The 15,064-nt window shown below is 48.5% G+C and overlaps 1 protein-coding gene across 2 annotated transcripts in view; it reads left to right on the top strand.

The window, feature by feature from the left end:
* lmx1bb (LIM homeobox transcription factor 1, beta b) overlaps positions 1-15,064 on the top strand; it is a 48,159-nt gene that overhangs the window by 31,312 nt on the left and 1,783 nt on the right. For both annotated transcript variants that reach the window (XM_029161603.3, XM_029161602.3), the window contains 5 exons: positions 10,457-10,689; positions 12,402-12,577; positions 12,900-12,977; positions 13,343-13,409; positions 14,344-14,505. In XM_029161603.3, the coding sequence (XP_029017436.1) occupies positions 10,457-10,689; positions 12,402-12,577; positions 12,900-12,977; positions 13,343-13,409; positions 14,344-14,505 (716 nt within the window). The remainder of the gene's footprint in view (positions 1-10,456; positions 10,690-12,401; positions 12,578-12,899; positions 12,978-13,342; positions 13,410-14,343; positions 14,506-15,064) is intronic.

Here is a 15,064-nt window from a genome sequence, read left to right as displayed (position 1 = left end):
GACAGGCACCTGGGTAGGACAACGGGAAGAGAGGTGCACGGAGCTGGGAGGGAAGGGGGGGGGGGGGGTGCGATGAGGCCTCGGGGCTTTGTCATTAGGTCGGCGGCGGAGAGGAAGATGACTGCCCCGAGGACAGGGGATCGACGGTTCCCCGGTGGGACAGAGACCGCAACCTCTCATTCCCCTGGGTCTGCACAGAGACTGGTGGGACGTGTCGGTCTGTTAACCCCCACCACCCCTGCTGCAACACGCTCACATAACCCCTGGCAATGCGCGAGCTCCGGGAGTCTAACCTGCAAAGAGCGTGTGTGTGTGTGTGTGTGTGTGTGTGTGTGTGTGTGTGTGTGTGTGTGTGTGTGTGTGTGTGTGTGTGTGTGTGTGTGTGTGTGTGTGTGTGTGTGTGTGTGTGTGTGTGTGTGTGTGTGTGAGGGGCGTAGAGAACACGGCCGTGTCGAGCGCAGACCCTCCTCCGCCATTGTTTCTGCGTGTGTGCACTTCAGCTGCACCTCAGCTCTACCTCTTCCCCTTCATTTATCATTGGGCAACATAAAGTGCTGCCACAGCATCAGAGAAACAGCTGCTTTTTTCAGACGAGCAGAGAGAATGGGCTGCTCCCCCAGCACACAAAGACACTCCTGGACTTAAAGAGAGTGTAAAATCGGTGGGTGAATGCAGAGCTTTTTCCTCGCTGAGAGGGCCGAGCGTGGGCGTCGCTGCGGCCGCAGACATTGTCGTTGCGTCTGAAGACAAATAAGGATCCGTATCGGCCCAGTGGCGTGTACAATGCGTGGCGGGGGGCACCGGTGGGGTCGGCCTTGTTCACAGCCAAATATGCAGAACCTCAGCTGCTGCCCATCGCGCTCTCTAGAGGATTCATATGTGTGCGTGAATCAGGCACCTGTATCTGTGTGCGCTTCAGCGACATTACAGCGTCAATGTACTGAGTCCTGAAGTGAAGCAATGGGGAAAACACAGCGTCAGAGCTCTGTTAAGGTCATAATGCAGTCACTAAAGGGCTGCGGCAGGACCACTGAGTTGACTGGAGGTAGGCGCCGCAGGGCCATGCAGATCCGCTGTCGGTTGGCTCTCGGAGGGACCAGACGTGCTGCACCATGCTTCGCCATTCCTTTCTGTGCCTCAAAGGCTCCACGTGGAGAAAAGGGAATTTTGTCGAACCTGTTCCTTTCCAGCTGGAGAGATGAGATGAGATTTTACACCCTGCCAACTGCAAGACAGAGAAATGCTTAGAGTGTGTGTGTGTGTGTGTGTGTGTGTGTGTGTGTGTGTGTGTGTGTGTGTGTGTGTGTGTGTGTGTGTGTGTGTGTGTGTGTGTGTGTGTGTGTGTGTGTGTGTGTGTGTGTGTGTGTGTGTGTGGGAAAGACTGAAAGTAGAGAGAATGAGCAGTGAGCATCAGACAACTCCTGGGGCAGAATATATGCTTGAAAACACTAAGACATGAACGGAATAGTTTCACAGTAACATTAGCTGCTAGGATGGAGGAAGAATTTCCCTTTCAGTATTCAACACACCAACAGGCATATACACAACACAGGTTGCAACAAATCCAGACAATTCATTTATTGTTGCCTGAGATTTAGATTTGTGTCTGGTATGTATGGCAGATACAATAATGAGGCTTTTTTTTCCTAATGCTGACAACCAGCTCTGTTCTCAAATGTAACAACGATAGTATTTGAATCTGTGTGTTGCCAAATGCATATAAACTATCTGAAGCTTTCATGGAGACAGATGATACAAAATCACTGCTCAACATGTTTTTTAGTAATTTCACCTAAAGCAGTAAAACTCTAGAATGACTAAAACAGGTGATATTGACATATAATATATATGTTTAATGCCTCAGAAAAACAGCTTTATTAATAATGAATGTCATATAATATTAAATACACTAATAAGTATTTGGCTTGTTTTTGCATTTTAAAACTAACTAAACTAAATGTGCATTTTAAATCTGCATTCATATGTAGGTGAAGGTCTTAAGTTTAGACTTTAATTATAACTAGTAAATACGTTTAAACCATAGACATATTACGACAACATAAATCTACATAATTCAGATATAACAACTATTTGGTCTTCATCTGTATCGGGGTCAGATGAAACAAATTGAACATAAAATCCAAGTAGCAGACATAAATATTCTTGCACCGTTAAAAGTGAACTTAAAAGATAATAAATCGTAATGCATTTCGCCAGGTCACGTTTAACAACATGTCTGCTGAGTCCTGGCAGATCTCGCTGTTCTTTGGAACCTCCCTACCTCCGTTTGATTGGGCCCGCTGTAACAGATCGACCCCCGGTAGATAAAATAATATTCCTCTAATATAAATTCATCACTTTTATGTTTGACTCCCTCAGCCAGCGTCTCTTAAATCAAACCAATTGGGAAAGAATGTATTAAAAAAATCATAATGATGATCCAAAATGACCTTTCCCTCCCTCCCGACCCAGAGATCCCGGGAAATTTGTAGGTGGTCTCAATAATGTAGCTGATGGTCTTTAGTGAAACAGCAGGTTTTTGGTTTGCTCGGCGGCGTATGTGCGCCCCTCTGTCTGTTTGACACATTCCAACACTGCTCCCTGCTCCAAGGCTCCTAACTACCAGTCAGTTGCCATGGTTACAGCCATACATCCATGCCAGCCCTTCACACTCAAAGACATATTTGTTTGGCTAGTGTAGCTACGTTCCCGACAAAAAAACAGCGCTCTTTAGCATAACACCTGCTAATCTTGGGATTTAGCTCTTTGAACAGGGCTGCTGATCAGAAATTCAAATATATTATTTGAATGCTAATCTGAATGGTAATCCCTGGCCCTGGGTCTTAAAGCATCCTGTGTTTCAATAACAATGTTTATTTTTCATTTGCTTGTCCTTTTTAATTTTAGCTCACCACCACCACCGCCGCACCCCTCCGACGCTTATTTAGCTCTTTAGCGTATTCCCCCAAGAATAGAATCAGAGGACTGAGATTTTAAAGTATGTGGCGCGGTGAGAGCGGGGTGATTCGATGGGTTATTGAGAATTTGAGCATCAAGCCTCAGTATTGATCCCATTTAATTGATATATTCTACCAACACCTCGCGTTTCTGGCGACTTGTGACTTTTGTCGATGATGGCTATTATTGAAATGTCAAATTTTTGCATATTGCCTTGGTTCTTTCATTCCCGCTTGTTCTCATCTTCAGTCTCCTCTCTGTGTTTCCAGCATAGCTTTGTATCCGCACGTCTGAATTTCAGCAGCTAAAACAGAAGGGGAGTGGGCGACTGATCTGCTGGTTTCTTTAACTTACTTTTCAGTTTGGATAAATAAATGCTGAGAAAAAGAGGCAAAGATAATGAAAGACAGACCAGACCAAAACATATACATCCTTATAAAAGCTGCTTCTGCTTATTGACTTTATCGGAGCGGTTTACGTGCTTTATCACTGTATATCCTTGTCTGTCCTGTGGGTGCTGCTCTTTTGATGTCTGCTTCTATAGCCCTGACGTTTGTCTTGCCTAAGACACAGAGACGTCGAATCAAGGCCAGCGGGATCACAAACACGTGAATCCGGATCTTGTGAACAACGTCTAATTCCTGGTTGCCTCACATTCTCTCCCTCCAAACTAATTTTGGGCTTAGACTGGATCTCCGTTAAGTAAACAGAGCCCCCTTCATGCAAGCAGCCTTCATCACAAAGATCTCCAGATCATCGCTGCCCATTAAAACCTGGGCAAACACTTTACTTCACACCAATATACTAAAGATTGAAGGAAGACAAGACGGGGGGAAACACACAAGTGCTTTCTTTTCACTCTTTCCCAGATTGTCTCTCTTTCTCCTTTATACCTATTAATCCAGTATCTTTCAGCCCTGGTAAACTCCTCAAGATGGACATTGCTTGGTTCAGGGTAGAAAGGGGTCAAGCTCCATTGGCCTCTGCACAGAACTGTGGAATTTTTCATTAGTGCACAGCTGGGTCACAAGTGGCTCCAAAGCCGTCTTAATATTGTGTAGGCCCACAGATTAGGAGCGGAGAAAGGAAGCCAAAGCGCAGTGCTCTCCTCCAGACCCTGTATTTGCATATTTGCAGACTTGTGCTTTAGAACACCTCATATTACTGTTTGTTTTATTTCTTAGACCCAGAACCTCTGGGTCAATAGTAATTATAAAGATCTCCAGTCCAAATGTTTTTTAACCGTTCCACTGCTGGATGTGTAAGATGAGTCCATTTATTTTTGCACAATTAAAAAAAAAAGTGAACTATCTGATCGCGGGTCGACGGTTTCCCTTCATGAACCGTAACATGTGATAGCCATTACACTTATTGTAGCCATCGCTCTCTCTCTCCCTCTCTCTCCGCTCTCCCAACCTCCTTCAGAAGCAGCAATCACTTGTGGTGGCCTGTCAAGCAGGCCGGGACCCTAATGGCGGGCTCTGCTCCACCTCACGCAGATGGGCCTGGAACCAGAGCCCCAGACAGCTGTAGCATTATTAAAAATATGTAATGCAGACGCTCCTGAGTGCAGTGAGAGCCCGCGCGGTCTGCTGACGTGACGAGAGGAGGGGCGAAGCACGTCGCAGCGGCCTTGTACAGTAATTCACAGACTTCCCATTTATTTGTCTGAGGATCAACTAGGCTTCAACAACAGGTAAAAATATGCAAGAGAGAAGCCAAAATGGAAACAACGCGCGCGTCTTTACAGTCATAATTTCCGCCCTGATGTCGTTGCGCGGGGTTTTGCGGCCGCGTTGTTTGTTCGAGGCTCTGAAGACGCGGCGTTGCGCTCATTTTACATACTGAGGGCCGCCAGCTGTCCAAACAGCATCGTGTGTGCCTGCCTGCTTACTCTTGTATTTAGATGTGTACTTAGCCTCCTCGGCTGCCCAGCGCACCGTCCCTTTCACTGCCTGAGCTTTGTTCTACCTGTGTGGCTGCGGAGGATTATTCCCGCGCTGTTTTCCCAGTCATTCATTAGCACATACATGTGAAAGCGAGACACTCAAGCTCCTCGGCGTACCTGTGTTGCATTTAGAATGAACACACGCGTGACACATTCTCTCATACGGCGTCTTTATGCAGTTTGATGTCAGTGATGATCTACACTCATCTTATCGTCTCAATAACACGGACGGATTTGGGGAGACTAAATATACATGCGGGCTATTTGCATTGTTTCCAGGCTCTTGCAGTGAGTTGGGATGCACAAGAAACACTTCCACTCGGTGAGCTGTGTTCTAAGTGTTGGGTAATCTGTTAAGCACACAGTCCCTGGGAAGAGATCATTTGAATAACGACTGGGAGGTTAGGATTTCTTTGTGCAGCTGTGCAGTGCGAGGCGGTGGCGCACAGATATGCTCGGGTCGTCTGTGTGGCCAGGGAGCTGAGAACTCCAGCGTGTAGCACTTCATGCCGTCGTGAAAATAAAGTATTTATTTTCCCAGCAGCGAATGTGCGGGCTTGACTCCAGACCAACTGGAAGCAGCGACTCTTACTCTTACTGTCGGGCAGATCTTTGGGGTGCAGGTGCGTGTGCGCCGTGCGCCCAACGCCGAGCGCGTCCCCGCTGCTTGAGGCGATGCCAAGTGCAATCAGCTCGTCGCATCCCTCCCCTGCAAGCCGGCGGGCGCTCCGGCGCAGGGAAACGAGCCGGGCCCCGTGGCCGGGGCTGCGTGATGAAGAAGCCACCTTTGGGCCATTAGTGGTGTACACATCTCCCGTTAATGTGTTTTACTTTTACCTGCTGGGAGTTTAATTAAAAAACAAAGAGCCTCAATTTAAAGGCCATTATTATGCTAATGCGGTAAGCACGGGATGGTGATTAAGCAGCTTTTAGAGCTGACTGGAGCTGGCCCTTGGGAGGAGAAGGATGGCACTTTTTATTTGGCTTCATTACTGTCCATGAATCTATGCTCCGAAGAGAAATGCTGATACTGTGAAACAAGGTCAGCTACTCAGATCATTTATGGATTTTTTTTTACTCTCTCTCACTAAGTTTATTTTAACCTCCTCCTTGGGGAGAAATGATCAATCAGGGCACATGTTGCTGGTTGAGTTGCACGTTTAGAATCCACCTCCATCATCACGGGCCGCGTCGGCCGCCTCCAGGTTGCCATTTCCAGGACCGTACATAACAAAGTCATTTTCGTGATGCCGAGAGTTGAGGAGGTTTCGCCTTCGCTCATCCGCGTGTAGCCGAACATCTGGGCGTCAAATGTTCTCCTCCTCAGCTGAAGCTTTTGATACTCCTGCTTAGGGCCCATTTTCACAAAGCGAGGCGTGTCACAGGGATCGGGCTGCTCAGCGGTTTGGAGACCTGCGCTGCCTCTTTGAGACAGATCTGTTTGGTGTCCTTCCAGGCGGCGAACAGATTTAAAGTCCACCCCCAAAAATCTGGGCGAGAGCTTTCCTACTGACTGTTCACTAAATACAAACATTTGGTTAAACATTTCTTTGCTATGGTTGCGATGCTCTGACGCAGGGAATGTGCTTTCATAACATTGGTGGCTTTAGCCTAGCTTAGCAACGCTCACTGTTTACAATGACAAAACGTCAAACAAGCCACACTACCTGTTTCCACATTAAATAGTCTGCATGGTAAGCTAGCCTAATTGACGGAACATTAACTTTAAGCACTGCACTGTTCTTCATTTTAAACTGTGCCGTTTAGAGTTACACACCTTAGTCAAGCTAACCAACAGACATGAGGATACCTACTTATAGCAACAGAAATGGAAATGTGACCTCCCCGGCACTGGGAACAGTGGGCGTGCGTGGACCGTGGCCCGGCCGTCCCGGCTGACCTGCCTCCGGGCCTCGCCGCTCACCTTGTTTGTGAGTCCCTGCCCAAACGCCGCAGCGCATCTTCAAAGTAATGGCTTACAGCTGCCGCCTGGTTAATCCTCATCCCTCGTGACTTTGAAGAGACCCGGTGACATAATGGCCCGGCCCATTCTTCCCCAAATTGTTACGGCATTTCTCCGAGCGCTTGCTCAATAGCAAGAGGGGAGTAGGTGAGACCGCTGCACATGTTGCTAAATGTAGCATGATTATCGAGCCCTGGGCCCCCCCCCCCCCCCCCCCCTCTTTCTCTCTTATTCTTCTGGCCTTCTTTTATCCCGCCCGGTTCTCCTCGCACTCATCGCGTTGCGTGTAACGCCTGTAGCCGGGAAATCGCCGGCAACATGTGGCGAGAGCTTATGATGTTGTCACACTTTAAGTTGCCCATAATCTGTTCAAAGGGATGGTGCTTGGTTCTGTAAACTGTCTGGGGAAGAGGAGGAAGAGGAGCAGCAGCGAGGCCTGAGTCTCTGGGCTGCACTTAGCTCGGCTGAAGTGTTCATCAGACAAAGTAACGGTCGCTCCCTGTTGGCTCTCGTCTTCTTCCTAATGCTCTTTTTCTTTATTTTTATTTTTTTTTCTTGTTGGGCAGCATTACAGGTCCCGATAGGGTGATCATTTGTAACAGGGAGAGAGAATATGCTACGAAAAGAGGAACAGACAAGGGATTGCAGGTGTGTGGACAAAAGGGTTGAACGATTCCTCTAGGAGGACGGGTATGTGCTGAGCTGGGCGTCTTCTTCTCTTCGTTTATGAGTCCAGTTCTGGGGAGGCCTGGATAAATATTGACCGTTTTCTGCACTGGCGACGCGGTCATCGATCCGCTCGGCGCGGGGCGTCGTCGCTGGAGCTGCGCGCTCAGGTGTGGGAGGAGGGAGCGCGGGAGCCGGGACGCGGGTCGCTGTGCCGCTGCTTGTCCTTTTATAAACTCGCTCGCTCAGAGGTGCCGATCGGGCCGCCTCTGCGGCTGTGGGAGTCGCGTTACCAAGCGGCCGTAGGTCCATAGAGTGGACTGTAGGATACAAACAGTGTGAGGGGTCACCGGGATCTAGTCGAAGCAGAAAAAATAATGGCCTAAATCAGGTTAAGTCTGATTCCTCTCACACCTACAGCTCTCTGGCGTCTTTAATTTCCCAGCAGATCGTGCAAAGTGTCTCTGTGAGCTAATGACATCAGCAGCTTCTCTGCGCTATATATAAAATCATCATTTACATCTGGTCGCCTGCGTCCTCCTGACTCGCTGGCCCACTGGCCTGGTCCTCAAACCACTAATCAGGTAATGTCGGGGAGGTTGAATGCTGTGCCTCCCCCTGGTCAACCTTCACTGCTCACACAGTGGTGTTGTTTTAAAGAGCATTCTTTAGCAGCTGAACTTGGAAAGGTATTAAAGTGGGATTAGACTCCTCCACAATCCACTGCTTGTGTCATTCAGGGAGTTTGTGTTCTCCTCTCCCCGCTGCCACCTCCCCACTCCTCCTCTGTTTGATTGTGGCTAGCCGCAGGAGTGGGACTGACTGTGCCTTTCAAAGGAGAGGGGTAGGGTTAAATCCCTAGTCCACTGCTCCCTGCTAATTCTCCTTGTTCCTTAGAGAAGGATTTACTTCTGCTGCCAGCTTCTCAAAGGCCCTCTCTGCCCATCCGAAAAGTCGCTGTTGCCTTCCTGTGGAGGTGTGGTTGCCATAGAAGGGGCGTCATGCATGGCTATTCCATCTGAGCCCCGCTGAGAATGGGGACCGGGGACTGAAAACAGGCAGAAAGTCCGGATTAGACTCCGGGACAAAGCAGGACAGGAAGATTCCAGAAGGGACGAATGGGAATTACAGCAGCAAAAATAATGCAAAGTGACAGAGAGGGGAAATAGAAAAATAATGGCTTACAAGATTAGACTCGGCGAGGAGAAAGAAGAAAGGGGCGAGGGCTGAATGAGAATGTTTTCATCGAGATGAGAAGATTTGAGAGAGCGGTCGTAGGTGAATGCCGAGTCCTGGACGTATCAAAACTGCGCTAACAAGTCATTTCCTCGACTTTTTGCTCTCTTTCTGGGCTTAAGCCGGCAATCATTAGCTAAACATTAGATTTAGAGCTGGGAACTTGTCTTGACAGATTCATCACCTCCTTTCTCTGATCCCAGCATGTAATACACTAAAGCCCCTAACTACTTGAAGCGACTCCCTTAATATCCAGACATGAGTTAACGTGAGATTTATTATTATTTATTTTATTCCATTTTATTTTAAAGTGACCAGACGTCGGCGGGATTTGTTTAGAAGATGGATCCAGGTTTGGCGGGTCGCTTAAGTGAAAATCGTTCTTGTTTGAGACACATGCCAACATTTCTTTTTCAAGGGATTATCCTTGAGGTTTTTCCATAGTTGAATAATAATCTTCTTAACTTATTGTAATAAATGAAAGATTAAAGGATTTTATGAACCCTGAGAGAGCCGGGTCTGATATCTCTGTTGTTTTGCTGCTCCATGTTAAGAAAATAAGATGCTTTAGTTGCCAGACACTGGTTGTCATATGAATTTTAATGGGTCCAAGTAGTGAAATAACCAATCAATTAATTTGATGTAATTAAAATATTATTGTTGATTTTAGTCCTATGATCACTTGAACTGTAATTACTTTATGAGGCTGCACCAACATGAACAAAAACCACAGCATCTCGTTTCCGTCATGCATACAGCTGCTCATACACATGTGTTTATGCGTGTGAACACACACACACACACACACACACACACACACACACACACACACACACACACACACACACACACACACACACACACACACACACACACACGCAGCATATCAGTCCTCAATCAGCACCTACTACTGCATTACCATAACAAAACCATCCTTTGGTTCCCTCCTCTCATATTTACACATTATATTCATCGCTCCCGTTCATCCCTGTCCCGAACCAGCGGATGATGTCAATTGCTCCTCTCCCTGCCTTGCACAATGAATTAGATGTTCACCACAAATAGATAGGCGGTTGCCAGCTGTCTTCCAGGCCGGGGCAAACAAAGAGGCCGCTAATAAATCCAGCTTTACGGCTGGACATGATCAACCACACTCCCTGCCCGTTTGCTCCGTTTAATGTGGCGTCCTCTCAACAACAGAGAATGAATTAAATGTCTCTCAGTGACCAATAAAACAATGCAAACATCTTCCTGAAAGGACATAAAAGAAGATTGAGGTGTTGTCTAGGAAATATTGATAGAGGCGGTCTTGTGCCGCAGAGGCTCGATAGTAGACACTAAGATGAGATATGAACCGACCCAGTAGTCAGCAATCAATCATAAGCTATCTGATGCATATAAAATACTGTGGATATTAAAGAAATGTCTACATTTCCAGCAAAGCCCTGATTGTGATCATCATGGTTTGGTGCTCGCGCTAAAGGATGTTCCAGCCCCTTTTTCAAATATGGTGGGCTTCCGGCCTTCAACTTGACTCTTCATCGGAAAAAAGTGAAGCTAGGGCTTGAAATATAGTCAGGCACCTTGTTAAAGTGAGACAGTGAAGTTCTAACTAGAACCGCTGATTACAGTAACCCAGTACATGCGTGAGTGAGTCACCCTCATCCCTCGCTCTCATTCTGTAGGTTGTTTGCCACCAAGTGCAGCGGCTGCATGGAGAAGATCGCCCCCACGGAGTTCGTGATGCGCGCCCTGGAGTGCGTCTACCACCTCAACTGCTTCTGCTGCTGCGTGTGCGACCGGCAGCTGAGGAAGGGTGACGAGTTCGTCCTGAAGGAGGGCCAGCTGCTGTGCAAGATCGACTACGAGCGGGAGAAGGACCTGCTCAGCTCGGTCAGCCCGGATGACTCAGACTCAGGTGAGCCCCTCTGCACCCTCTCTCGCGCCCGGGTGCGAACGGCACCGCGGTGCTACCGTCACATGGCACCGAGGTGCTGTATTCTCCCCGCTGCGTTCCATGGCGCTGGTGGCCGGCGTGCACGGCCTCCGCGAGGGAGCCGGCCAGAGCGCTTGTGTATTACTGAAGGAAACAAACAGTTTGTTTGCAGGGAGGTGTGAGATTTTTTTTTTTTTTTTTTAGAGATCCAACCTTGCAGCTGAGGCCGTAAAAACGTCTAAGTGGCTCCATCTGCGGCCTCTGAATAACTGATTCTGTAATGTTCTAATTCAAGCAGGGAGCACAGGTTTATGATACAGTAGGAAGTGGAAACAGGACCAGGCCAAGCCGCCTCATATTAATGGCTTTCCATGCGTGGGCAGGACCCGGTGCTGGAAAGAATTAAATAAGCGTATGATGGCGAGCGACGCAGGGATTTGGGACCTTTCTGCAGGAAGCCTGCTCCTTCCATCTTATCAGCCTTCGTGCTCCTCTATAGGCTCCGCACACAAGCCGGCATCTCGCCAGGCCTCGCTGTTCGCCGCCATCTGGCTCACATTTAAACACGCACAAAAGCAGAGAATCTGTCAGCGGCGTCTGCGCCCGCGTCGACTTCCGTCAACCTGTGGGAACGCTTGCTCGGCCGCCTGTGTCCCGGCGCGTCTCGCATCCACGCGGAGGGAATGTCGGCGTGACCTCGGCACGTGGCAGAGGAAAAGTAGGGACGCGTCCGAAGCAGATGGAGGGGACGCTCAGCCATCGTGTTTGTGTCCTCTCCACCAGACTCACAATCATCGTGTTCCTCCTCATTGTTATCATTGTGTGGCTTTTACATGCATTCATTCACTAAACTACATGATCTGATTGAAATACTTGTTATCTGATCTGATCTGATTTGAATACTACACATCATTGAAGTCAACACGTTCCCAACATGTCCACCTGTTTAATTATTGAAATGAAAGGAAAGATGCAAGCATTTGCATATTTTCTTCTTTTTAGAGGATACAAAAGCAAAACATAGGGTGACTTGTTAATGGATCAGTAATTTTGCTGAATATGTAGTTATAGTTGGCTGATTTTAATCAAAACAATAAACCTAGAAACATATCTCAGACATGCAGTAAAAGCCTTAAAATGGTGCACATCTAGGATCGGGGGAATAAAGGTTTCACCCGTTTTTACTACACTTACAGTAACTGTGATGTCCTGCTGCCGCCAGTAAAAACCTGGCGAGTCGCGAGCATTTTGCCATTATTTTAAGAAGAGGATAAAACCGGCCTTCCCTCGTGTCATGGGGGAGACGTTTCCATTATGTACTGATGTTGCCTTTGTCATGTCTCGCTCGGTGCAGGATTCTTATCAGAGATTGATTTAGTGTAAATCAGACAAAGCTGAGTGCAATGAATTACCAGAGACACGGTGTCCAGCTCGGTGACAAATGTGCATATTTCGATTCTTTGTCCAAGCAATAGCCACAGAACCTTGTGTATGCAGCCTTTCCCTTTAGGAACGAATTGATAACAAAGTATCAAAAACACATGTGTCTCCTCTGATTATGCACTTGTGGCGTGTGTGAATCTCCGGCAGTGGGAACGAACAAATGTGTGTATGTACCAGCAGCCTCACTGACTAAGAGGGGGCCGACAGGTCGACTTTGTGCTGACGATGCCGAGAAATGTGTGTCTCTGCAGAAAAAAGTGACGACGAGGAGCTGGACGTGAAGCCGGAGAAAGGCATCGGGGGCCAAGGGAAGGGGGACGATGGGAAGGACCCCAGGAGGCCCAAAAGGCCGCGGACCATTCTGACCACTCAGCAGAGACGAGCCTTCAAGGCCTCCTTCGAGGTGTCCTCGAAACCCTGCAGGAAGGTACGAGACCGCCCCACAGCGCGGCGCGTGACCACCAGCTCCACAGTAGCTTCACCAATAAAGTTCTCAAAATTCAAAAAGCGTTTTTCCACCTCGTGGCCGAGCTTTGAAGTGGCGAGGGGCGCTCTGTTCTGCGTTAGCCGGGTCCGCATGCACATGTCACACTGAGATAGGAGCGCTGCCGCCGGGGCTCGGGCCCTGAAACAGACCCAGCAATGACCAGGAGGTCCAGGAAGAGCGCAGCCTTCGCCGCAATCAAAGCAAATCAGGGGGGAAGCGTTTGATGGCGTCGTGGCTGAAGCTGTGCTCCGGTTGTTTGCAGGTGAGGGAGACGCTGGCCGCGGAGACGGGACTCAGCGTTCGGGTGGTCCAGGTGTGGTTCCAGAACCAGCGAGCCAAGGTGAGAGCAGCCGGGTTTGGAGCCTGCGCCGGACGCGTGTGGACCGGCCTTGTTCCATCTCAGAGTCCAGCTAATAAATCACCACAACTATGCGCGTTAAACTTATCGCCGCATTCCTTTCACAAATGTAAAATAAAGCACGAGGAGTTGCGAGTCTCGCCCACTCTTGCATTAAACGTCTACGCCCTCCTCCTCTCCTCCGATGATTATCTCGCCAGAACCTTTGATACTCGACAATGGAGTGCACTCAGATACAGATTTTAACGCAGTTCACTGAAGGGTGAAGAGCGAGGAGCATCCTTTTTAAATTAAAGAGCGCATGTTGGTTTTGGGAGTTCCTCACAACTTTGACTCCTTCGTTTCAGATGAAGAAGTTGGCAAGAAGACAGCAGCAACAACAAGAACAACAGAATTCTCAGAGACTCGGCCAAGGTACGATGGTGTAAATACCCCGCAGACACAAAGGAGGCTCATTGTGTCCGGGGATTTTTGCTTTTGCTGATATATTTACTCTTCTTCACATTCCACTTACTCTGTCTAGTAAAGCCCCTCTACATGAGTGCTGTTTACTTTTCCATCACCTGGATGACTGAGCTTCAGTGAGCACAGTGATGTATGTGACACTGAAAGACTGTATCACATTAATGTTCTGACAGGGAAAATGATCTGAGCTCATTTTGATTTATAAAGAAGAGAAGTAAGATGCAGCGTCATCACATCCAAAAGTCAGCTTCACCCCCCTTTAGTGGGATTCTTTTTTACTTTTGTGATTCTCGAAGCAGAATCGGACACCAGTTATTATTCAAAGTAAGACACACAGGTTTTGTGTGTTCAGTATACGAAGAGTTTACATACATGCCTCAGTGTAAAGAAGAACACTTCAGAGTCGCTAACTGTTTGGAAGACAAACACAATGAAATGTCAGAAGTCAGTTTGCGGAGCTGCCGGGGGATGGGCTCCGGTGACGAGGCCGTGGCAGCTTTGTGTCCCTCAGAACTCACTCAGCCCAGAGCCGTGTTTGTGAAGCAAACCGTGGGACAAGCCACAGGAAAGTCCACTTTTGGTTTCCCTGGAAGCACCAAACAGGTCGTTGGACGTTCTAGTCGCCCCCAAACGAGCACCTTTAGCAGGATTAGTATGATTATCATTGTGTCGTCGTGCACAGCTGTTTTAGATTCAGGTTAAATTCTTAGCTATTGTTAAAGAGACGCTACAAGGAAGGAGCGTTGAATGCTCTGCCTGGTTTTTCCCCGCTCGGCCACACCTTTCTCCCGTTCCTGTCGCTCGAAACGACGTGTACGGCTGCACATACGTTCTGTCGCTCCCGTTGCCCTAATGCTCCTCTCCCCCCCGTGTGCTCCTGCAGAGGTGATGTCCAACCGCATGGAGGGCATGATGAACTCCTTCACGCCGCTGGCTCCGCCGCAGCAGCAGCTGGTCAGCATGGATCAGAACGGCTACAGCACGGACCCGTTCCAGCAGGGGCTCACCCCCCCACAGATGCCAGGGGACCACATGAACCCGTATGGTGAGCGTCCCACCCAGTGCCCCCAGAACCCCACTCACACACACACACACACACACACACACACACACACACACACACACACACACACACACACACACACACGCGCGCTTGTCCCTTGATCAGCGTCAGCCCCCCGGTGTGAGGCATGTGTTCAGGCCTCAGCCCCCCATGTGAGCGGATTCTCTCCTCCCACATGAGATATCACAAGCATTCTCATAAATTACTGGGTTTTGATGTTCATTCTCAGATCTGTTTAATACGGCCTCAGCTCTCCGCCTCCAGTTCGCGAGACATGCCCCGTTACTGATGATGTTTTCCATCGGCGGTACGAACATGTGGCGGACGCGGATAGCTCGAGATAAAGTGCAGTGACGGAGGAGCGTGCGAGCTAATGAATCAGAGAGAGGGGGAACAACAAGTCTCTGATTTCTGTGTGATACGGGAAAGAATGAAGACGCACACACTGAGGGGGGAAAAGCAATCAAGTCAATCAAGTATTAGTCCACAGGATGTAACGGGAACAACACATTTCTGAGTGATGTCCTCAACAAGCCCCAGA

The sequence above is a fragment of the Betta splendens genome, chromosome 9, assembly GCF_900634795.4.
Source record: "Betta splendens chromosome 9, fBetSpl5.4, whole genome shotgun sequence".
Classification (NCBI taxonomy): domain Eukaryota; kingdom Metazoa; phylum Chordata; class Actinopteri; order Anabantiformes; family Osphronemidae; genus Betta; species Betta splendens.
This window is presented reverse-complemented; position numbering and strand designations above follow the sequence as displayed.